The sequence below is a fragment of the Eubalaena glacialis genome, chromosome 15 (genome assembly GCF_028564815.1).
Source record: "Eubalaena glacialis isolate mEubGla1 chromosome 15, mEubGla1.1.hap2.+ XY, whole genome shotgun sequence".
Classification (NCBI taxonomy): domain Eukaryota; kingdom Metazoa; phylum Chordata; class Mammalia; order Artiodactyla; family Balaenidae; genus Eubalaena; species Eubalaena glacialis.
In genome coordinates, this window is record NC_083730.1 from 71,810,892 (window position 1) to 71,833,826 (window position 22,935).

At 51.1% G+C, this 22,935-nt stretch overlaps 1 protein-coding gene across 6 annotated transcripts in view; it reads left to right on the forward strand.

Annotated features, from left to right (window-relative positions):
• The window catches only part of EMID1 (EMI domain containing 1), a 40,216-nt gene extending 18,042 nt beyond the window's left edge, over positions 1-22,174 (forward strand). For 2 of the 6 annotated variants that reach the window (XM_061169440.1, XM_061169441.1), the window contains 12 exons: positions 1,320-1,440; positions 1,680-1,730; positions 1,814-1,903; positions 2,521-2,658; positions 3,712-3,801; positions 3,942-3,994; positions 4,505-4,567; positions 4,670-4,714; positions 11,935-11,979; positions 17,018-17,102; positions 18,037-18,100; positions 21,344-22,174. In XM_061169440.1, the coding sequence (XP_061025423.1) occupies positions 1,320-1,440; positions 1,680-1,730; positions 1,814-1,903; positions 2,521-2,658; positions 3,712-3,801; positions 3,942-3,994; positions 4,505-4,567; positions 4,670-4,714; positions 11,935-11,979; positions 17,018-17,102; positions 18,037-18,100; positions 21,344-21,593 (1,095 nt within the window). In that variant the 3' untranslated portion in view covers positions 21,594-22,174. Of the gene's footprint in view, positions 1-1,319; positions 1,441-1,679; positions 1,731-1,813; positions 1,904-2,520; positions 2,659-3,711; positions 3,802-3,941; positions 3,995-4,504; positions 4,568-4,669; positions 4,715-11,934; positions 11,980-17,017; positions 17,103-18,009; positions 18,101-21,343 lie in introns of those variants that run through there. The other 4 variants (XM_061169444.1, XM_061169443.1, XM_061169445.1 and 1 more) reach the window with 4 other exon arrangements.
• The last annotated feature ends 761 nt before the right edge of the window (positions 22,175-22,935 follow it).

A 22,935-nucleotide genomic window follows, 5' to 3' on the forward strand; every position in this document is an offset into this window, starting at 1 on the left:
CTCCTATCCCCATCCCATCCAGAGACTCCTAGACACCCCCCCAGAGCTCGTGGCTGGGTCCCCTCATTGCCCCGTCACCTTCATCCTTTATCCCACCCACTCATAATGCTATCTTCCCAGTTCCAGAAAGCAAAAACATCTATTGCATGTCTCAAATTATCTCAAGATAAAAAGTTTTTAACCATTAAAAAGTAAGACATTCTAAATTTAGAAACATGAAAAACTCAGCACCATGAAAAACCTACCAGAAAACCATTGGCCTCCGTCGCCTGTGCCCCCAGAGAGAGCGATTGCCAACATTTAAGCATCTTTTCTTCCAGATTTTTTAAACACACATAGAGGCATTTACATTAATCTGCATATCCATTCCCTCCTCTGGGAATTTATCTTAGGAAGATTAGTTGCGAAGATGTTCATCCAAGTGTTAATTAAGAGGGAAATTTGAAAACCAAACAACAGAAGGGGTGGTTGTGTAATGAGCAAGTGTGGCTCAGTGGGATACTGGACAGCCATTAACAATGCCTCCATTTTCCAACACGAAAAGATGCCCCTGATCTATCTATCAAGTGGAAAAACCAAGCTTCTAAACAGCATGGGTTAAAACCCCCGTTATGAGGTGTGAGCACCCCAGGAACCCCACCCTGCTCCCCAAGCTCCCTCCCAGGGGAAGCCGGCATGAGGGGCAGCTCAGCTCAGATCTGGGGGCTGGGTCTCAGTTCCGGGTCAGCTTCTCTCTGGGCAGGTCTACACGGCCCCCCACTTTCTGGTCTGCGGGCATTCTGGCCTCTCTTAATCCTCAGTAAGTGGCTCACGGGACACCGCTGACCCTTCAGGCTCTCCCCTCCACTGGGTCCAAAAGTGATTTTGTACACACCTCAGCACCTCTGTTTCATGCCAGACCCTCCCAAATTTCCCTTCAAATTTAGTAAAAATCCTTGCAGCCTGTGGTGCTTTAACAGACCAAGAGAAGTTTCATATTATGTATGCATATAAATGTATATAAATATACTTATTAACATTCAGGTAAGCATAGGAAAAAACCGCACGGCCCAGCAAACACGAGGACAGTCTCAGAACTCAAAGTGGGTGACTGTGATGGTGTGTGATGACTTTTCTACAATGAATGTGATGAATTGTGCATTTTGAAAACCATAGTCACTTCTGATGAAGTTCTGGGCCCCTGTGAGTCCGGGTCTCCACTCCAGGCTGGGTTCCGCCAGCCACGTGGCCTCCTGCCCCCAACACCAGGGCCCCGAGCTGGCCTGACCCTGGCAAGACCCTGGTACCCACCCCATCCCTATTGTCCTCTTCCTCCATAGGTGGCGGTGCTGACTGTCACCGAGCAGGCAGTGCCCCCGACCCCAGCTGCCCCCGAGGACCCCGCCCCGCTCTGGGGTTCCCCAGCTGCCCAGGGCAGCCCCGGGGATGGAGGCCTCCAAGGTGAGTGGGTCAGTGGGGAACACGCTCCCGTGTGGCGATGAGTTGGATCCAGCCCCCTCCCTGCTGCTGACTCCCAGCTTGACCCCCTTGTGGGCCTCAGTCTTCCTAGTTTTCCCTTGGGCCTGAGGGGATGGTCTCCAGGGGCCCCTGAACACTGGAGTCCTGGGAGGCCCAGCAGCTGGTGGAGCAGGGGTAGGAACTCTAGACACCACTGACCCCTGCCTACCCCTCCACCCCAGGGCTACCAGGAACCAGAGAAAACGTGAGGGCCTCTCTGCTCCCCCGAGATGGTAGGTGCTGGCGGGGCGGGCAGGGCTGGGGGCAGGCCAAGCGCAAGACTGGAGCTGCGGAGCTGATGAACTTTCTCCCCCAGATCAAGTTGGTGCCCGGGGGCTTCCTGGGCCCTCTGGCCCCAAGGGAGACCCTGGCAGCCGGGGCCCAATGGGGATGCGAGGCCCGCCAGGTGAGTGCCCACAACACCGGCCTTTCCAGCTCCCCTGGCCAGCCCCGCTCAGGTGAGCCCAGGCTGGGGCCTTCCTTACCAGACCCTGCCCTCCTGGAGCTCCCAGACCATGGAGGCTAGTGGGGGGTAGGCCTAGGCAGGGGAGAAATAGCAGTGCCCACCCCATGTGACCAGGGTTCTTATGGGGGACGTTGCAGCTAAGGGAGCCCTAAGGAAGGAAGCCCAGACCCAGCCTGGATGGAGTGGGGGACGGGGAGGGCTTCCCAGTGGGAGCTACACCTTAGGTGAGGCCTCAGAATGACCTGAAGTGCACACCAGGCAGCGCCAAGGGAGGACTGATAGAGGGAGCAGCTCATGCAAAAGCCTAGAAGAGAGAGGAGAGAACATTCTGGAAATCAGCATCTGCTAGGCACCTGTTGTGTACCAAGTGTCCACTGTCCTGAAGCCCCAGGGGAGGGCTGTGTTCATCCACCTCATAGGCGGCCAGGGAGTCTGGCCTGTGGCCTCTGGAGCCGTCTCATACCCGCTGCCCCTGGCTGCCTCATCCCTCCCCCTTGCAGCCACCCTGGGCCTCCCTGCCTCTTGCATACCCACCAAACCCCCTGGTTCCATTGCAGGTCCGCAGGGCCCCCCAGGGAGCCCTGGCCAGGCTGGAGCTGTGGGCACCCCTGGAGAGAGGGGACCTCCAGGCCCCCCAGGGCCTCCTGGCCCCCCAGCCCCACTTGGACCACCCTACACCCGGATCTCCCAGCATGGTGAGTCCCTTGGGGTCACAGCAGGTCCAGGTGGTGGTGGGGTGAGGCTGGCATGACCATCTGCCAGGCACCTTCTGTATACCAGGCTTGCCCTTGGGCCATAAGTCACCTGATCCTTCAATGGGCGCTGTTGTCACTGATGAGGAAAACTGAGGGCCAGAGAGGGGAGATCACACAGCCAGGGCACAGGGGGGCCGGCTTCAGATCCACGAGGCCTCCAGAGCCTGTGCTGGGAACCACCAGCATCAGGCCCTCCCACCAAGCCTTGGAGTTGGCCGGGATCCAGCCCTCAGAGCACTGGGAAGCTTAAGGCCTAGCAGCAGGACGTGAGCCCTGAACTCCCAAGGCCACAGCCCTGCCTCTGTGCTCAGAGAGGCCCTGCCCCCTCCACCCAGCTGGGCCCTGACACGCATCCTTCACCTTCTCCGAAGCCTGACTTGCACGCGCGCTGCCAGGGGTCAGCGCTTGGAGTGCCAGGTTCAACCCCATCTGCATCATACCTTTGGTGCGTGACCAGGCACCATTCATTCATTCTCCCTCTCCAAGGGACTTCCCTGGCGGTTCAGTGGTTAAGACTCTGCCCTTCCAATGCAGGGGGCACGGGTTCGATCCCTGCTCAGGGAACCAAGATCCCACGTGTGGCGGGGTGTTGCCAAAAAAACAACAACAACAACAAAACATTCTCCGTCTCAGAGCCTCTGTTTCCTTATCTGTATGACACCCATGCACAGAAGCTTGACACAAAGTAAGTGTCAAAAATGGTAACTTTTATTATTATTCCCATTAGGCATGTGACAGTACAGGCTCAGCAGGGTAGACACTTGCTGGATGTCACTGGCTAGACTCTGGCAGTGTCTCCCTGCTTCCTGGTCCTGCATGGCCAACAGTCTCCTGACTCCCCACCCTTGGAGTGGGTGCCTGGTGGCCCCAGCCATGCTGCAGGCTGTCCCACAGGGCAGTCAAAGCTGGCTTGGCAGAAGTGACAGGTTAAAACTGACTGCCCCACTCTGCCCCGCCCAGCCCAGCCCTGCTCACTCATCTTTCCTCCCCCAGGGGACCCATTTCTGTCCAACACCTTCACTGAGACCAGCAGCCACTGGCCCCAGGGACCGGCTGGGCCCCCAGGCCCCCCAGGACCCATGGGTAAGTTGAGTCCAGGTCTAGGGTAAGGGGCAGGGTTGAGGGATGGCAGAGAGACTAGGGCTGGCTATCAGGAGGGAGCTGATGGTGGACTTCCTGGCATAGTACTGTTTCGGACCTGAGGACATCATGTCTTATTCCAGGTCCTCCTGGACCTCCTGGTCCCATGGGCATCCCTGGGAATCCTGGACATATAGTGAGTATTTCTCCAAATACTCCCACTCTTCTGTCCGTCCATCCACCCCCCCACACCCAACCCATCCATCCACTCACCTATCCACCCACCCACCCACTCAACCACCCATCCATCCATCATCCATTCATCCATCCTTTCATTCATTCATTCAAGCATTTATGGAGCACTTAATGTGCAAAATACTTTCCATAAATCTTCTTATTCAGTCCATGTAACAAGAAGCAAGTATTGTTATCACCTAAGGCCAAGAAAGGTGGAGATTCTTGCCCTAGGGCTGTGGCCAGCACATGGCAGCTTCCAGATCAATGCAGGGACTGTCTGACTCCAGGGCCATCGCTCTGAACACTGAGCTGTATGAACTTCCTGTTGTGTGCCAGGCATTGGGTGTGTGGTGAAGGGCCCAGAGGCCCAGGCCAAGCTGGGGTGCCCTTCCCTACCCCTCTGACCCCTAAGTCCCTGCCCACTCTACCCTGCCCCAGCACAAGGCTGAGGCCCTGTCTTGTTGCTCAGGGACCCCCAGGCCCCACTGGACCCAAAGGAATCTCCGGCCACCCAGGAGAGAAGGGCGAGAGAGTGAGTATTGAGGTGGCCCTGGGTGGAGGATTCTGGGGAGTCCTGGGCACCCTGGGTCAGACCCTCTGACAGCGCACTCCATTCTTCTCCTCCCTCCTACAGGGACTGCGTGGGGAGCCCGGCCCCCAGGGCTCCGTGGGGCAGCAGGTAAGTGATGCTGCCCACCCTGCAGCACCCCCTCCAGGATCCCACAGGCCCAGACCCCTGCTATGGCTCCATCTCCTATGGCCAGAGCCCCTGACCCTCCCTGTCTGGTCCAGAGCAAGCTCCATCTCCTTTCTCACCCCCTGTCTCAGGGTCCCATCAGCCTCTTAGGATCAGGCTGCCTCCATCTCCCTCGCTCTGGCTCTGTGTCTCTGTACCTGTTTCTCTTTCTCTATCTTCCCTCTGTGTCTCCATCTCTCTGACTCTTTGTATTTCTCTCTTTCTCCATCTCTCCAACTATGACTGTAGATTTGTCTGTTTCTCGCTCTAGTTTGGTCAGTTTTTGCTTCATGTATTTTGAAGCTTTGTTATTAGGTGTATACACATTCAAGATTTTAATGTCTTCTTGGTCCTTTTATCTTTATGAAATGAATATCTTTCTCTCTGGTAATACTTCTTGTCTTGAATTCTATTTTGTTTGATATTAAAATAGCCACACCAGCTTTCTTATGCTTGGTGTTTGCGTGGTATATATTTTCCAATCCTTTTACTTTCAACCTGTTTGTCTTTCTATTTAAAGTGCATCTTGGGCTTCCCTGGTGGCGCAGTGGTTAAGAATCCACCTGCCAATGCAGGGGACATGGGTTCGAGCCCTGGTCAGGGAACTGGGATCCTGCATGCTGCGTGGTGTGGCCAAAAAAAGAAAAAAGACATACTTGAGTCTTGCTTTTTTTTTTTAAACAGCCTAACTATTGAGTTCATTTACTTTTTTTTTTTTTTTTTTTTGGCCACACTGCCCAGCTTGCAGGATCTTAGCTCCCCAACAAGGGATTGAACCCGTGCCCTCGGCAGTGAAAACACAGAGTCCTAACCGCTGGACCACCAGGGAATTCCCCATTTACATTTATTTATTTATTTGGTTGCGCTGGGTCTTAGTTGCAGCAGGCAGGCTCCTTAGTTGCAGCTCATGGGCTCCTTAGTTGCAGTTCGTGGTCTCCTTAGTTGTAGCATGTGAACTCTTAGTTGCAGCATGCATGTGGGATCTAGTTCCCTGAGCAGGGATCGAACCCAGGCCCCCTGCATTGGGAGCATGGAGTCTTAACCACTGTGCCACCAGGGAAGTCCCTCCATTTACATTTAGTGATGTATATTATTATTGATATGGTTCTGTTTAAGTCAACTATCTGGCTATTTGTGTTCTGTTTACCCCAATCTCTCCTTTATTTCTTTTTTTCCCCTTCTTTTCCTGCCTTCTTTTTTTTTTATTTTAGATTTTAAAAAAATTTTTATTGGAGTATAGTTGATTTACAGTGTTGTGTTTCAGGTATACAGCAAAGTGAATCGGTTATACATATACAAATACCTGCTCTTTTTTAGATTCTTCTCCCATATAGGTCATTACAGAGTATTGAGTAGAGTTCACTGTGCTATACAGTAGGTCCTTATTAGTTATCTATTTTATTTGCAGTAGTGTGTATATGTCAGTCCCAATCTCCCAATTTATCCCTCCTCCCCCCTTTCCTCCCTGGTAACCGTAAGTTTGTTTTCTACATCTGTGACTCTATTCCTGCTTTGTAAATAAGTTCATTTGTACCTTTTTTTTAGATTCCCTGCCTTCTTTTGGACTGAGAATTGTCCTGTGTTGTCTCTACTAATGACTTTTTCACTATACCTCTTTGTGTTATTTTTTTCATGGTTGCTCTAAGGATAATAATATGCATCCTTTTACTTGAATTAGTATTATACCTCTTCATGTATACATAAGAACGTTGCAACTGTATAATTCACTCCCTTCTGTCCTTGTGCTATTGCCATCATGTATTTTACTTCTGTATTTGTTATAAATCCTCAATACATTGTTGTTATTGCTTTAAACAGTTGACTTTTAAAGAAGTTTAAAAAACAAAGAAAAATAGTCTTTTACATCTCATGATGTATTTATCATTTCTATACTCTTTATACCTTCCTGTAGATCCAGATTTTCATATAGTATCATCTCTCTTGAGCCTAAAGAACATCCTTTAGCCTTTTTTGTAGTGTGGGTCTGCTGGCAACAAATCCTCACTGCTTTTGTTTATCTAAAACTGTATTTAACCTTAATTTTTGAAAGATATTTTCACTGGATATAAAATGATAGGTTGGCAGTTTTATCCCCCTTTATTACTTTAAAGATATTGTTCCGTGGTCCTCTGGCTTACGTAGACAATTACAATTTCTCATGAGAAACTGACTGTCATTCTTATTGTTTTTCCCCTGTACGTAATATGTCTTTTTTTCCTTTGGCATTTAAGACTTTCTCTTTACCCTTGGTTTTCATCAGATTGATCATGATGTGGTTGGCTGTGATTTTCTTTGTGTTTATCCTGCTTCGGGTTGGCTGAGATTCCCGGATCTGTAAGGTTGCTGGGTTGTGTTTTTCGTTGGTTGTTTTGTTTAATGAATAAAATTCTTTTTTACAGCATTTTTTGAGTTCACAGCAAAATTGAGTAGAAAGTACAGAGAATTCTCATATACTCCCTGTCCCCACACGTGGATAGCCTACCCCACCATCGACATCTTACATCACAGTGGTGCATTTGATACAATTGATGAACCCACATTGTCATGTCATTATCACCCAAAGTCCATAGTTTACATTAGGATTCATTCTTGGTGTTGTACATTCTATGGGTATTAATAGATGTATAATGACATGTATACACCATTGTAGGATCATATAGAATATTTCACTGCCCTCAAAATCCTCTGTGCTCTGCTTATTCATCCCTCTCTCCCTTCTAACCCCTGATCTTTTAACTGTCTCCACATTTTTGCTTTTTCCAGAATGTCATATAGCTGGAATAATACAGTATGTAGCCTTTTCAGATTGGCTTTTTTCACTTAGTAATACACATTTAAGGTTCCAGCGTGTCTCTTCATGGCTTGATAGCCCTTTTTTTTTTTTTTTGGTTTGAATAATATTCCATTGTATGTACCACAGTTCATTTATCCATTCACCTACTGAAGGACATCTTGGTTGCTTCCAAGTTTTGGCAATAGTGAATAAAGCTGCTATAAACATCCAAGTGTAGGTCTTTGTGTGGACATAACTTTTCAATTAATTTGGTTAAATACCAATGAGTGCAATTGCTGGATCATATGGTAAGAGTATGTTTAGTTTTATAAACTTTTTTGGAAGTTTTTGTAAGAAACTATGGTCACCATACTATATCTTAGATCCTTAGATTAGAACTTAGTCATCTGGGAGTTCCCTGGCAGTCTAGTGGTTAGGACTTGGCACTTTCACTGCCCTGGGTTCAATCCCTGGTCAGGGAACTAAGATCCCTCAAGCTGCACGATGCAGCCAAAAGAAAAAAAAAAAGAACTTAGTCATCTTATAACTGAAAGTTTGTACCCTTTTACCAACCTTTCTCCATTCCTTCCCTCCCCACAATCCAGTCCCTGGCAACCACTGTTCTACTGTTTCTCTGAGTTCAACTTTTCTTTTCTTTTCTTTTTTTTTCGCATTCCACATATAAGTGATACCACACGGTAGTTGTCTTTCTCTGTCTGGCTTGTTTCACTTAGCATAATGCCCTTCAGATTCATCCATGTGGTCACAAATGGCAGGATTTTCTTCTTTTTTAAGGCTGAATAATATTCCTGTGTGTGTGTGTGTGTAACCCACATAGTATTTATCTGTTCATCAATCAATGGACACAGGTTCTTTCCATATCTTGGCTATCATGAATAATGCTGCAATGAACATACGTCTGCAAGACAGTGATTTCCTTTCCTTTGGATAGATAACCAGAAGTGGGATTGCTGGATCATACAGTAGTTCTATTTTTAATTTCTTGAGGAATCTCCATACTGTTTTCCATAATGGCTGTACCAGTTTACATTTCCACCAGCAGTATACAAGTGTTCCCCTTTTTCCACATTCTCACCAGCATTTGTTATCTCTCATCTTTTTGATAACAGACATCCTAACAGGTATGAAGTGATAGCTCAAGTTGTGGTTTTGATTTGCATATTCCTGATGACTAGTGATGTTGAGCATCTTTTCACATACCTATTGGCCATTTGTATATCTTCTTTGCAAAAATGTCTATTCAGGTCCTTAGCCCATTTTTTAATTGGCTTATTTGGGGGTTTTGCTATTGAGTTGTATAACTTCCTTATATATTTTGGATATTAACTCCTTATTGGACATGTGGCTTGCAAATATCTTCTCCGATTTCATAGGTTGCCTTTTCATTTTGTTGATGGTTTCCTTTCCTGTGCAAAAGCTTTTTAAATTGGGTTGTTTGTTTTCTTCTTGTTGAATTTTAAGAGTTCTTTGTATATTTTGCATATACAGAGATACACCTTTGTACACCTTTATCAGATGTATCTTTTGCAAATATTTTCTCCGAGTCTATAACTTGTCTTCTAATTCTCTTGACATTCACTTTTGCAGAGCAGAAGTTTGTAATTTTAATGAAGTCCAGCTTATCAATGATTTCTTTCATGGATTGTGCTTCTGGAGTTGTATCTAAAAAGTCATCATCAAACCCAAGGTCATCAAGGTTTTCTCCTATGTTATCTTCTATGAATTTTATAGTTTTGCATTTTACATTTAGGTCTGTGATATATTTTGAGTTAATTTTTGTGAAGAATATGAGGTCTGTGTTTAGATTCATGATTTTGCATTTAGATGTCCAGTTGTTCCAGCATCATTTGTGGAAAAGACTACCTTTGCTCCATTGTATTGCCTTTGCTCCTTTGTCAAAGATCAGTCAACTATATTTATGTGGGTCTATTTCTGGGCTCTCTATTCTGTTCCATTAATCTATTTGACTGTTCTTTAGCCAATACCACACTGTCTTGACTAGTGTAGATTTATACTAAGTTTCCCTCTAAGCACTGCTTTCACTATCTCCCACAAATTTTGCTAAGTTGCATTTTTATTTTCATGTAGTTCAAAGTATTTTAAAATTTCTCTTGAGATTTGTTCTTTGGCCCATGTGTTATTTAGAAGTCTTTTGTTTAATCTCCAAGTATTGGGGGAGTTTCCGGTTATCTTTTTTTGTGAGGGGGGCTGTGCCTCGCGGCTTGTGGGATCTTAATTCCCCAACCCGGGATCGAACCCATGCCCCCTGCAATGGAAGCTTGGAGTCCTAACCACTGGACCGCCAGGGAATTCCCTCCAGTTATGTTTTTGTTAGGGATTTCTAGTTTAACTCCATTGTGGTCTAAGAGCATACATTGTATGATTTTTATTCTTTTTAATTTGTTGAGATATATTTTATGGGCCAGAATGTGGTCTATCTTGGTGAATGTTCCATGTGAGCTTGAGAAGAATGTGTAATCTGCTATTGTTGGATGAAGTGGTCTATAGATGTCAATTTTATCTGGTTGATTAATGGCATTGGCGGATTCATCTATTTCTCTTTGCAGTTCTATCGGTTTTGGCCTCACATATTTTGATGCTCTGTTGTAAAGTGCATACACATTAAAGATTGTTATGCCTTCATGGAGTGCTGACCCCTCTATATCCGTGATAACTTTCCTTGCTCTGAAGTGTGCTCTGTCTGAAATTAATATAGCTACTCCCACTTTTGTTAAAAAATTAATTTACTTTATTTTATTTTTGGCTGCATTGGGTCTTTGTTGCTGCGCGCGGGCTTTTCTCTAGATGTGGCGAGTGGGAGCTACTATTTGTTGCGGTGCACGGGCTTCTCATTGCTGTGGCTTCTCTTGTTGCAGAGGACGGGCTCTAGGTGCGTGGGCTTCAGTATTTGTGGCACGCAGCCTCAGTAGTTGTGGCTCGCGGGCTCTAGAGCGCGGGCTCGGTAGTTGTGGCGCACGGGCTTAGTTGCTCCGCAGCATATGGGATCTTCCCGGACCAGGGCTCGAACCCGTGTCCCCTGCATTGGCAGGCGGATTCTTAACCACTGCGCCACCAGGGAAGTCTGAGGCTCTGTTAATTTTTTAAAAAATCTTTCTTCTCTCTGTGCTTCACTTAGAATTATTGCATTGACCTGTCGTCAAGTTAATTGATTCTTTCTTCTGTTATGGCACATCTTCAGTTAATCCCAGCTAATGAATTTTTTATTTCAAGTATTATCATTTTCATTTCCAGGATTTCCATTTGATTCTTTTTTCATAATTTTTGCATCCCTCCTGAAATTCCCCATCTCATCACCCATTGTATCAATTCCACTAGATTCTTTTTTTTTTTTAATTTTTTTATTTTTGGCTGCGTTGGGTCTTAGTTGTGGCAGGCGGGATCTTCACTGAGGCATGCGGGATCTTTTGTTGCGGCACGCGGGCTCTTAACTGCGGCGCGCACGATTCTCTCTAGTTGTGGCGTGCAGGTTTTCTCTTCTCTAGTTGTGGCATGCTGCCTCTGGGGTGCATGGGCTCTGTGGTTTGCAGCACGCAGGCTCTCTAGTTGAGGAACGTGAGCTCAGTAGTTGTGGCATGCAGGTTTAGTTGCCCCACATCCCCTGCATTGGAAGGTGGATTCTTTACCACTGGACCACCAGGGAAGTCCCTCCACTATATCCTTTAACATAGTTGTCACAGATATTTTAATCTCCATGTTTGGTAATTCCAGTACCTGGGTTGGCTATGGATCTGTTTCTACTGACTGATTTTTCTCTTGCATATGGGTCACATTTTTCCATTTCTTCACATGTCTAATAATTTTGTATTGCATCCTGAACAATATAGACAATATAGTGAAGACAGTCTTCCTCTGAAGAGTGTTGAGTTTTGCTCTACGGTGTGGCTCCAACTCAGCTTTGTGACTTTAGGATGGGCAGGTCACGGACTATCCAAGGATTAGAGTGGAGTATTTATACAGATTTTGCTCCCTTACTGTGGCTCCCTGCTTTCCAGCATTTCCCCTCAATTTCCTCCTTCTTTGGCAGTCTTGACCCCAACCTCTGATTCCTCAGGCCAATAAGACTAAAGCTTCCTGCTTGAGCTGTTTGCCAGGCAGAGGAGGCTGGGATGAGCCCTCAGAGGAAAAGCCATAAATATACTGATGTTACCCAGTGCGGTTCCCTTCTTTCTAAGGTCAGATATCCTTCAGTTACTGGCTGCTCTTTATCACTTTCCATTGCCTTCAAACAGTTGTTTTTTTGCATTTTTATCTCGCCCAAACGAGCTACTCTGTGTCTCATCCTTGCTCAGCCTCTCTTCCTCTCTCCCTCCTCGCCTCTCTCACTGTTCCTACCTCTCTCTCCTTGCAGGGAGAACCTGGCCCCAAAGGAGACCCTGGTGAGAAGAGCCACTGGGTAAGCTCTAGCCCAGCACTGACCTCCCGCTGTCCCCCCGCCCTGGACACTCAGGAGATTATTTGGGGGTGGGGGCACCCCATCCAAATCCCCTTTGCAACCTGGTCTCCAAGTGGGGAGCCTTGCCAGTTCTCAGCCCCAGCGTCCTCCCCCACCCTGTCCCTCCCCAGTGGGCAGGGCCAGCCTTATCAGCAGACCCTACATTCTCTGTCTCTGTCTTTATCCCTATCTCTGCCTTCCCTCTGTGGCCTTTCCAGGCCAGGGTGACCCTGCCAGTTCCTCCTGGGCAGTTTGGGCTGACCCAGTCCAGACTGCATCCCCTGCCTCCATAGCCCCCTCCCAGCAAGGGCTTTGGCTTCTGCTCCCCTGTCTGCAAAAGAAAGGGAAGCATGAAAACAATATCCACACAGAAGAATGGGACAGGAGGCCTTAGGAGAGCCATGAAGCAGAGGAAGGGAGGTGTAGAAACGCTGAGGTACACAGGAGCGCTTCGGTAAAAGGGACAGGGCACTAGACACCACCATACACATAGGAATCCGTGAATCACAGGAAGGGAGACCTGGAAACCACCATGGACACATTGTACATGGTAAATGAGGTCAGGGGACCTAGATCCATTGTACCCAAAAGACCTATAATTAACATGAGGTCCCAGACACCATCACATACACAGGAGACCCATGAGGAGTGGGAGGAGAGGCCTAGAAACTACCATACGCACCAGAGAACCATGGAAAATGAGATGGGGGATCTAGAAACCACTGTACACAAAGGAAGCCCATGAAGACTGGGAAGGGAGGCCTAGAAACTGTCACATACACAGCAGACATAGAATAAATGGGAAAGGGGACCTAGAAACCACATGTGGGATCCTAGAACCTTCACAATCACGAGAGAAACTTGCAGTGAATGAATTTCAGGGCCTAGAAATCACCCACCCAGGAGACATGGGGGGAGGACTAAAAGTCCCGTGGTGCAGGGACCTGGAAACCATCACTGACATAGGAGACATTTGGAAAACTGGATGGGATGGGGGCAGACAGGAGAGGCAACTGGGGAGTTCTTTTGGAGGCTGGTATTGTGCCTCCCTCCCTCCTCCACCCCTCTCCCTGGTTCAGTCTGGCTGGGACGCCCTACTTCCTGGCATGCATTAGTTAATGAAGACATGGGAAGCACCCAGCGCCTGCCCTGCCCTCTCTGCTCCTGATTGTGGGGTCAGTGATGGATACAGCCGTGGGAGCCCCCCACCCTGCACGAGCCCTCCCCCATGTCTTTCCATGACTTCTGGGGTCCTGCTACCTCTCTGGCAAGCCTCTCCCAGCCCCTCACTGCCACCCCACTCCCTTACCCACCCTCTACCCCCTAGTGGCTCCAGAGCCTCTTAAGCATACTGCCTGCTTGGGCGTGAGCTGGGCTGGGGGTCAGCTAGACCTATGTGATCCCAGCCCTCTGCCTCCTCTAGGCCCCTTCACTGACCTCTCCCAGAGACCTTTCGTTTGGAAACACATTTTTCACCCAGCCCAGAGGAGGTGGGAGAGGTGGGATGAAGGCTGAATTAGGCTGGGCAGCCCCATCCCTATATGGGGGTCCCAACAGGAGAACAGATGCCTGAACTCTCCCAGAACAGACTTCAAACTCAGGACCACCTGTGGGAGGGCCCCCCCCCAAGAGGTAGCAGGGCCCCTGCCCATCCACCTGCTTTCCCCTCACCCACCTGCACTTCTGCCCCTGCTTGCCGCCTGCCTGGGAGGGGACCCGCTGGGCTGGGGATTGCATGAGGCTTTGGGGGCTGGGGGACCAGCTCTGTTGGGGGCAGGTGGGGATGAGGTCTGTGTGGGGAAGAGGCCTGAGGGCTCCTATACACACTCCACCTACCAACCCCCACTTAGTGAAGCTTTTGGAGCCACTGACCTGGCTGTGGCTCAGCATTGACACCCAGTGGTCATGAGGATGCACTGCAGGCACTGCCTGGGAGTGATGGCGCTCAGCTGGCCCATCTAGACCAAAGCTCATACCCCTTATTCAAACAGGAAAAACTGAGGCCCAGCTCCACAGAGTGAATTGTTGGCAGAGCTTGAACTGAAGCCCAGGCTTTTCAGCTCCCAGGACTGAGGGAGCCAGCTAACTTTCCCCAAGCGCCTCCTTGGTGGGTGCCAGGCCCCAGGCTGGGCACTGTGGACATAGATGTGATTTGGACACAGTTCCCATCCTCAGGGTGGTCACAGTGGGGTGGGGGGAAACAGACCAGTAACCAGCAGTGACAGGACAGGGGGAGCTCAGCTATGATTGTGGAGGGGTGGATTTAGCATCTTCTTGGATAAGGAGACCCAGGCTGAAGCCTGGCAAAGGGTGTTCACGCAGAGGAGAGGAAACATCACGTGCAAAGGCCCTGGGGCACCCTGGGGCCCAGGGTGTTTGAGGAGCTGCAAATACTTGGAGTGACAGAGTGTGACAGGCAAGGAGTGAGACAGAGGTCATAGAGGCTTTTAGGACTTAAGAGGCCATGCTGAGGAATTTGAACTTTGTTCTATGGGCAGTGGGGAGTCATTGAAATATTTATAAGTAGGGAAGTGACATGGTCAGATTTTTGTTTGCAAAAGATCCCTCTGATTGCCATGTGGAGAAAGGATGGGAGAAGGGAGCAGAAAGAGAGACTAGACAGGAGGCTGTCCTGGTCACCCTGGCAAGAGGCTGTGGGGGCCGGAACTGGAAGGGGGACAGTGAAGAGGGACAGATGTCAGTGGAGCTGAGAGACACTTGGGTGCTTGTCTGGCTGTGGAGAGGGGAGCGAGAAGTTAAGGGAGACGTTTACAATAGTAAAAGAGAGAAGAGAGCCAGGAGAAGCTGGCCTGCTGAGTTTTCTCCGTGGAGAATGGGGAATGTCTACGTGACAGCTGAGTGGGGGTGTCCAACAGGCCCTGGACACTCAGGCCAGGATTGGAGGGCACTGGGACGTCATCGGTGCAAACAGCAGGCCACCCACCCAGAATATTTTTTTGGCATTTTCCCCCATATTTTTACTTTGAAAATTTTCAAATACATAGAAAATTTGGTACAATGACTATCCTTGTACCCTTCTTCTAGACTGACCGATTATTAGTATTTTGCTGCTTTTGTTCTTTCGCTCTTTATATATCTATAGATCTTTTTTTTCCTTAATTAATTAATTAATTTATTTATTTATTTATTTATGGCTGTGTTGGGTCTTCGTTTCTGTGCGAGGGCTTTCTCCAGTTGCGGCAAGCGGGGGCCACTCTTCATCGCGGTGCGCGGGCCTCTCACTGTCGCGGCCTCTCTTGTTGCGGAGCACAGGCTCCAGATGCGCAGGCTCAGTAATTGTGGCTCACGGGCCGAGTTGCTCCGCGGCATGTGGGATCTTCCCAGACCAGGGCTTGAACCCGTGTCCCCTGCATTGGCAGGCAGATTCTCAACCACTGCGCCACCAGGGAAGCCCTATAGATCTTTTTTTTTCTAATCCATTTGAAAGTAAGTTGCAGATCTCATCCACATCTCCCCTAACACATCAGCATGTGTCTTGAAAGAATATGGACATTCTCCCAAAGAGCCACAGTAACACTGTCACACCTGAGAAAGCTGACATTAATTCAGTGAAATGATGCCACTTAATATACAGCTTATATATAAATTTTACCCATTGTCCCCAAAATGCCTTTTGTAGCTGGTTTAAAAAAAAAAAGAAAACAAGATCAATCAAGATTCATGTGTTGCATTTGGTTGTCACGTCTCTAGGTTCTTTTAATCTAAAATAGGCCCCCTGCCCTTTTCTTCTTTCTCTTGACTTTGTCATTTTGTGACTGTCCCACTGTCTAGATTTGTCTGACTGTTCCCTCGTGATGAGATGCAGGTTAAATACCCTTGGCAGGTGCACTAACTGGGGATGTAGTGCCCTCTTATTGCATCTCATCAGGAGGCTCATGACATCAGCTTGTCCCATTGTTGATGCTGGCAGTGGCTTAATGTAATTTTTGAAGGTCATCCATGTTTAGATGGGTGTAATACTTGAAGAGAGATTACTTTAGTGTGACCCGGTGACCCCCAGGCCCAATGGCCAGTCAGTGGCCCCATCCATGTGATGTGGACAGGACAGCCAGGTCATAAGGGACAGTCTCAGCATGGCCACAGTGGGCTTGCTCAGAACAGACATGTTGGCAGGACTCTTGATTGTTAGATGTTTTTGTGGGAACAGCTTCCTTGAAGGTAGTAATTGTACCAAGATGCATATTATACCTCATCCCTTCATTTAATCTGTACTAAGTAAAGCACTCTAAGAGAGACTCCCAGATGTGTCAGGGCTGGAATAGTTCTGTTGCCGTCCCGGTGCTCTGTCAGAATTACGATATCTACATTCCGGAAATAGCTTTAGTCTGGACTCGGAAAGAGGAAGGAGTGAGGGAGTGTGGAGTTTTGGCAAGACCATGGACCCTATGCTGGGGGAGGAAAGGACAGACAGACAGACACTGGGAAGAAGTGAAGGCGAGGGAAGGACATCGGTAAGTAGCCTGATCCCACCAATGGAGTTAATTAGGGTGAGACAAATACAGTATTTAAGGCAAAACTGAGTCAGTTTAAAGACTGTTAAGTAAAGAAGAGTACAGGTGGCCCAGGGATGTGGCAGGAATCATGCAGATGATGTGAGAACAACTGGTTTCAGGCAACAGAGATGGAGGAGGGGCCGGGGCTCTGTGGCAACCTCTGGGCAGGTTCTGTGGCAGGCTCTGGGACAGCAGTGCCGCCCCTGCAGACTGGCCTCTCCCCGCCCCCAGTGCAGCAGGATTTGCAGTGGTGTGAGGAAAGAGCAGCCAGCTGGGTGGGATCCTACTGAGGAGGTTGCTTCCGCCTGCCTTGTCCCCCTCCCATCCTCTCCTGGTCTTGTCCCGGCTGTCCGTGGGCCCTGGGCTGTGGCAGGTGGTGTGGAGCTGCAGGTGCATGTCCAGGGTGGGGCATGGGCCTCCAACAAGCTTTGCAGGGCCCCCTCCCCTGCCCCCTTCACGGCTGCATCTGTCTCTTTCCTCCACAGGGGGAGGGGTTGCACCAACTACGCGAGGCTTTGAAGATTTTAGCTGAGAGGGTTTTAATCTTGGAAACAATGATTGGGCTCTATGGTGAGTAGAGACAGACAGACGGACAGACAGCCCAGCCCCCGCCTGCCAGGCTTCCCCAGGCCCTCCAGGGTGGAGCTGCCTGGGTCCAGTCAAGAGGCTGGATAAGGTACCTGCCCTTCTCCAGGTGGGAACCTGAAAGGTCAAGACCACCCATCTCTCAATGACTGGTCCCTTGTCCACAGGTGAAGGGGGTGGCCCTAGAAACCCAGGCCCCCACCCCTGTGGTAAGACCTGGGGCTCCAGACATTGTGGGTAATGTGGTTTCCAGGCCTGCAGGGGAACCAGAGGTGACAGATTTCGAGTCTGAAAGGAATTATGGGCAATGGAGCCAAACTCCAGAGCTGCAGGGGATTGTGGGTAACAGAGCCAGACTGCAACAGTGCAGGGGGTTGTGGGTAATAACGTCAGAGCCCAGGCCCCCAGGAGGATTATGGGTAATGAATCCAGACCCCAGTCAGGCCTCAGCTCAAGAGAAATTGTGGGGAACAGAGCCAGTCTGCAGGCCCACAGGACAACAGGTCATGGGGCTAGACTCCAGAAGTGCAGGGGACTGTGGGTGACAGAGCCAGGCTCAGGTCCCAGGGGACTCTGGGTAATGTACCGCCCACCAGTTCTGACCCCAGAGGCTTTCACTGGGCAGGCCATCCTGGCCCCAGGGTCCCCCTTTAGTGGCCTGAGAGACCCTCCCCCAGGCATTCACCCACTAGTTCTCCACCTATCTGGTCACTTGAGGAGCCAAGCGAGTCCCGTCCCCACTTAGAAGGAGCAGCCAAGTTCCCAACAGAGACTCACGCCCAGGCTCCTGCCCGGAAGCCAGCGGAAACTGGCCCCACCCCCCACCCTCGGTGCCCAGCCCAGCCCCTGGAGGCCGGACACGCACCGTCTGCTCTTCTCGATCTCCCATCAGGCTCCTAGCTTACAGAGCTTCCTGCAGCAGCAGGCTCAGCTGGAGCTCCTGGCCAGACGGGTCACCCTGCTGGAAGCCATCATCTGGCCAGGTAACGGCAGGGTGGGCAGGCAGGGGCAGCCCCTGCCAGGAAGGGCCTGGGAAGGGCCTGGGGACACAGAAGGCACCTCCCAATACTGGATCCACACTAGCAGACAGCCACTCTTCGGCCCTTCCATCCGGCCAGCAGACGGTGTCTGGCACAGAGGAGGTTCTGGTAACTAGTTCTTGAGTGAATGAGCACCTGCTCTGTGCCAGGTACCTCGCTGGCACAGTCTCCAACAGATAAGACAGACAGGGTCCTGCTGTCATGGAGCTTAGGGTGCTGGGGGGAAGCCCTGGAACTGGGCGTTAAACCTAGGGTGAGGAATACCACAGTGGAGTGAATACAGGTGGCCACCAAAGCCCACAAGTGCTCCTGATGCAGGCTGGGGGGTGGCAGAGGGCATCTCAGGAGGGCTTCCTGGAGGAGGAGGCGTCTAAGTGGAGACCTGAAAGGCAACGATCGGGGGCAAGTGAACAGGCAGAGGAACAGCATGGACAAAAGCCAGGAGACCAGAGAGAACCTAGAGGGACAGTTCCGTGAGGTTGCTGAGGGTGAGAACAGAGGCTAGAAGATCTGGCAGGGTCCCATTTGAGAAGGTCCTCGAAAGTAGGTCAGGGAGGCACGGAAGGAGGTTAGACACCACCTGGCTGTCACAGTGGTCCTAAGGAGGTCTCTCCACATTAAACTGGAGCCTGTGGCTGGCCCTGGAGAGAGTCAGGGATTGGCCACCCTGTTCCTCATCTACCCGTGAAGAGGCCCCAGCCCTTCTCCCAGCTGCCCCATCTCTCAGCCCAGTCCTAGCGCATCAGTGCACACAGCCTCAGACATCATGTCCAACCTCCCATCTATTTTACAGATGGGGAAATTGAGGCCCCCAGCAGGAAGGAGAGCCAAGGTTAGAGCCAAGCCGCCTTCATTTGGCAAAACTGTAGGGCACACCTACTGCAGGCTGGGTCTGAGGCAGATCTCAGGGTACCCGCCTTGGGGAGCTGCCCATCGGGTGGTGGGCAATCCTCAGCATCTATAGAGATGAGGGCCATTGGGTACAGGAGCACCAAAGGATGTGTGTGAGGAGAAGCCTTCCTGGAAGATGGGACCCTTGCATTAGTCATGGAAGGTCCCTACAAGTGTGCCAGGAGGAAGAGGTGGGAGGGCAGCCCCCGTGGGGACAGAGGCCTAGAGGTGGGAAGGTGTGTGGGTTCTGCTTCCAAAGCTGCTCTCGCCATGCCCCAGGGCTTCCCCAACTTCTGAAAACTCAGACCATCTCCCAGACCTCCTCCCCTCTCCCAGAGGAAGGACCAAGGACCAAATCCCAGGCGCTCAGCTCCTTGTCAGGTGTCCCCCGATTCCCCTCTCAGGAGGATTGGGAGGGGAGCCAGAAGGGACACACTGTGGCCTTGGATCTGTGCTCTGCCCCCCTCAGCCGGCTCTGTCTCCAGCAGCCCAGGGAGGAAGTGCCAGGCACCTGGCAGTGTGGCCAGGAGGAGGGGAGTAGAGGAGATGGAGCCTTCCCCATTGGCCCATCATACACAGCAGGTGCTAACAAAAGACCCCGATGGGGCTCATGTTTAGATTATAATCAATAATGATGATAATAGTAACAGCTGTCACACATCCAGTCTACCTGGGCCGGGAAATTTACATCCATCATCTCCAGTCCTTGCAACAAGCTTTCTAGGTGGGCGATACTGTGCCCACTTCACAGATGAAGAAACACAGGTTCAGAGGGCTCGTGTGACTCCCCCGGGACATAGGGATAGTAGTGGTGAGGCCAGGGGTCCGCCCTAGGTCAGGCCTCTAAAGCGCCAGCTCTTTGGGCTCCATCGGCAAAGGTTCCCTGACCCCTCTGCTTTGCTAGGCACTGAGTGGGGCCCGGGGGAAACCAAGGCCCTGAATTTGATCATGTCAGAACAGCATCTCATGACTGACTCACAGTGACCAGACCTGCAGGAGCCCTGGGTCGAAAACACACCAACCTAGTGACCATAATAATCCAACATTTACTGTGAAAACCACTTTTCACTCTTGGTCACATTGAACACTCTGCAAGGGTGTGACAACAGGAGTGTCATCCCCACATTCCAGATGAGGCTTAAAGGTTCTGGGACTTGCCCAAGGCCACATAACTGGGACATGGTGGGGCCAGGACTTGGCCTGAGCTGATGTTGGAACCTGAGCTTTGAGCTACCCTCCTCCTATGCTCCCTGTTTTAGGGCATGAAATGTTCCTTGACTGTGATTGCAGATACCTGTCTGCCCCAAGGGCCCCAAATCTCAGCCCAGAGGTGCATGGGACACAGGGTCAGAGCGCTAGACAGTTATGAGTATGAGGGTATAGCTCCCTCCCTGGCATTGCCTTCAGTGGGAAGCTGGTGCTCACCAGAGTCAAAGTGTCTCTCCTGTGAACAGGGTTTCGAAGGCTCAGCCAAGTCCTCCATCCTGGGGCCCTCCCCCTGGAAAAACAACCCATCCTTCCGAGCTGCCTAACCCCTCATTTAACTTTGAGAGGGACTGAGGTGATAGTTACATAAGGCTTCCTGGAAGAGGTAGGTCCTGATCTGCGTTTTGAAGGTTGAGTAGTTTTCCAGGTGGGAAGAATGCCAATTATCCGGTTTTACTCTTGGGGGCCAGCTTATTTGCAGGTTGGGGCATAATCTCACCATAGCCAAATCGGAACTGACTTCAGTAATTACTGGAGTTGGCCAGGGCCTCTGTATCTGGAACTGTCCCCCTGGTTTTAGAGATGAGACAACTGAGGCCCTGACAGAGGTCCAAAGCCACACAGTAGGTCAGTGGCAGAGCCTGGCCTTCCTAAACCCTTCCCCACTACAGGTGGCCTAACCTGAGGAGAGAGGAAGAGTGAGGCTGATGCCTGGCCTTAGTTTACCCAGCTCTGAAATGGGAATGATTCAGGGCACACCTCTGCTCCAAGATATGTTAACAAAAAAAAGAGCTATACTGTTTATGGAGCATCTACTACATGCTAAGCATTTCAGAAACATGGTGGGTTCATTGATCCCCACTTGACAGAGAAAATCAAATAGAGGCCCTGAGTGTTCTAGCTGGGTTAGGGGCTAATAACTCCTGGGGGTAGGGGCACTAACCAGCTTTGCAGACCTCCTTCTTTTCACACACCTCTGCCTCTCAGACTCGGGCAGAGAGCCCCACCCCCCACCCCCCAGAGGGCCAAGGGAAGGTGGGCACCTCACACAGACATCACTAACCCGGCCTCTTTCCTTCCCTCCCACAGAACCAGAGGGGTCAGGGGCAGACCCTGCCGGCACGGGCACCCCCAGCCTCCTGCGGGGCAAGAGGGGAGGACACGCCACCAGCTACCGGATCGTGGCCCACAGGAGCCGAAACGAGAGAGACTGAGTGTGGTGGTGGCCCCTTGGGGAGGGCCAGGCCAGGCTTCCCTTCCCAGCCTGGACTTGGCCAGCTGCCTCCAAGGTCCGCCATCCGTATTTATTAATATCCTCAGGGTCCCTTCTGCCACCTAGGCCTTTGGGGTGGGCATGTCTTGGTCCTGGCACCCCGTGCGCATCTGCCTCCTATGAGGCTGAGCAGGGACTGGAGCCTGAGAAGGAGCTGTGGTCCAGGCAAGAGGTGAGGCCTTGCTCAGGGCCCTGGGCCTCAGTTTCCCTCTGTGAAATGGGGTGATGCAGGCCTGTGGGGAGGGGCGGCAAGTTCGGAGCTTCTGTCTTCTCATCAACTGCCCGGCCATCCAGGCCCCAAGCAACAGAGGGAGTTGGAAGCTGGGGCTCTGCCCGGCCCTCAGCACACCCAGGGATGATGAGAGCGGGCAGTCTCACCTCCCCACTCCCCAGCCAAACCTGGGGGGCCCACCTGTATCCCTTGTCTCCTTGTTTTCTGGTGCTGGGTTCCTGGCCCTGAGGTCAAGCTACCTGATCTGACTGGACATTCAGGGCTCCTTGTCTCAGTTCTGACCCCTGAACCCTCAGTCCTTCTCATGTCCCAGGCGGAGGGGGCATGGAGAGGGAGGGGCCACCTGCTCCCACAACGGCTTGTGACAGACACCAGGAGGTAGATGTGTATCAGCCAATAAAGGCCCCCAGCCTCATTGCCCACCGGCCTGGTCTCAGTGTGTGCTTAGATGAGGGGCAGCCGGGCAGGGCCAGCAGCCTCTCTTCTCAGTGGCCTTCACTGTCCACCTGCAAAGCACGACTGTGAGGCCAGGGCTCCCCTGGCCATCACCTGGGCAGCTGGGGAATGGGGGTAGGTGAGCAGAACAGAGGGTCAGGCCATCCCCACCCCCTGGCCAGGTGTCCAGCAGGAGCTACCAGACCTCGGGGCAGCTTCCCTTCTCTGAGCCTGTTTCCTCACCTGTAAAATGAGACTGATGGTGTAGTCCTCAGGTTTCCCAGTCTGTTTCTGGCCCCTGGCTGGTGACCAACGGCAGGGTCGGTCTCTGCGGCCCCTCCACTCTGGCCCTGGCCTGGGGTACAGCCTCACGGGTGACCAGAGCACAGGCCGCTCCGGGACCTACAGCCCCCTGTACTGCTCCTCAAAGTCCAGCTTCCCGGCCCCTCTGCCTTGCAGAGTTCCCATCGGCGACTCACACCCATGCCCCACCCTCTGCCCTCTAGGCTCTGGCTACACCTCCCCTCCCTGGGAGGGGGCAAGGACTGAGAGGGGCCAGGAGGGAGGAGCTGCTTCTTCAAAGCTGAGGAAGCTTCTCCCCCACAGCACGCCCACATTGCTTCCTGCCCCCGGGGGCCCCGCAGGGCCCAGCCACCGGCCTCAGAGCCTGCCCTGGGCCAGGCCTGAGGACACGGACTGAACTGGCCCTTGTCCAGCAGGGACACAGGGGGCTGTGGGCAG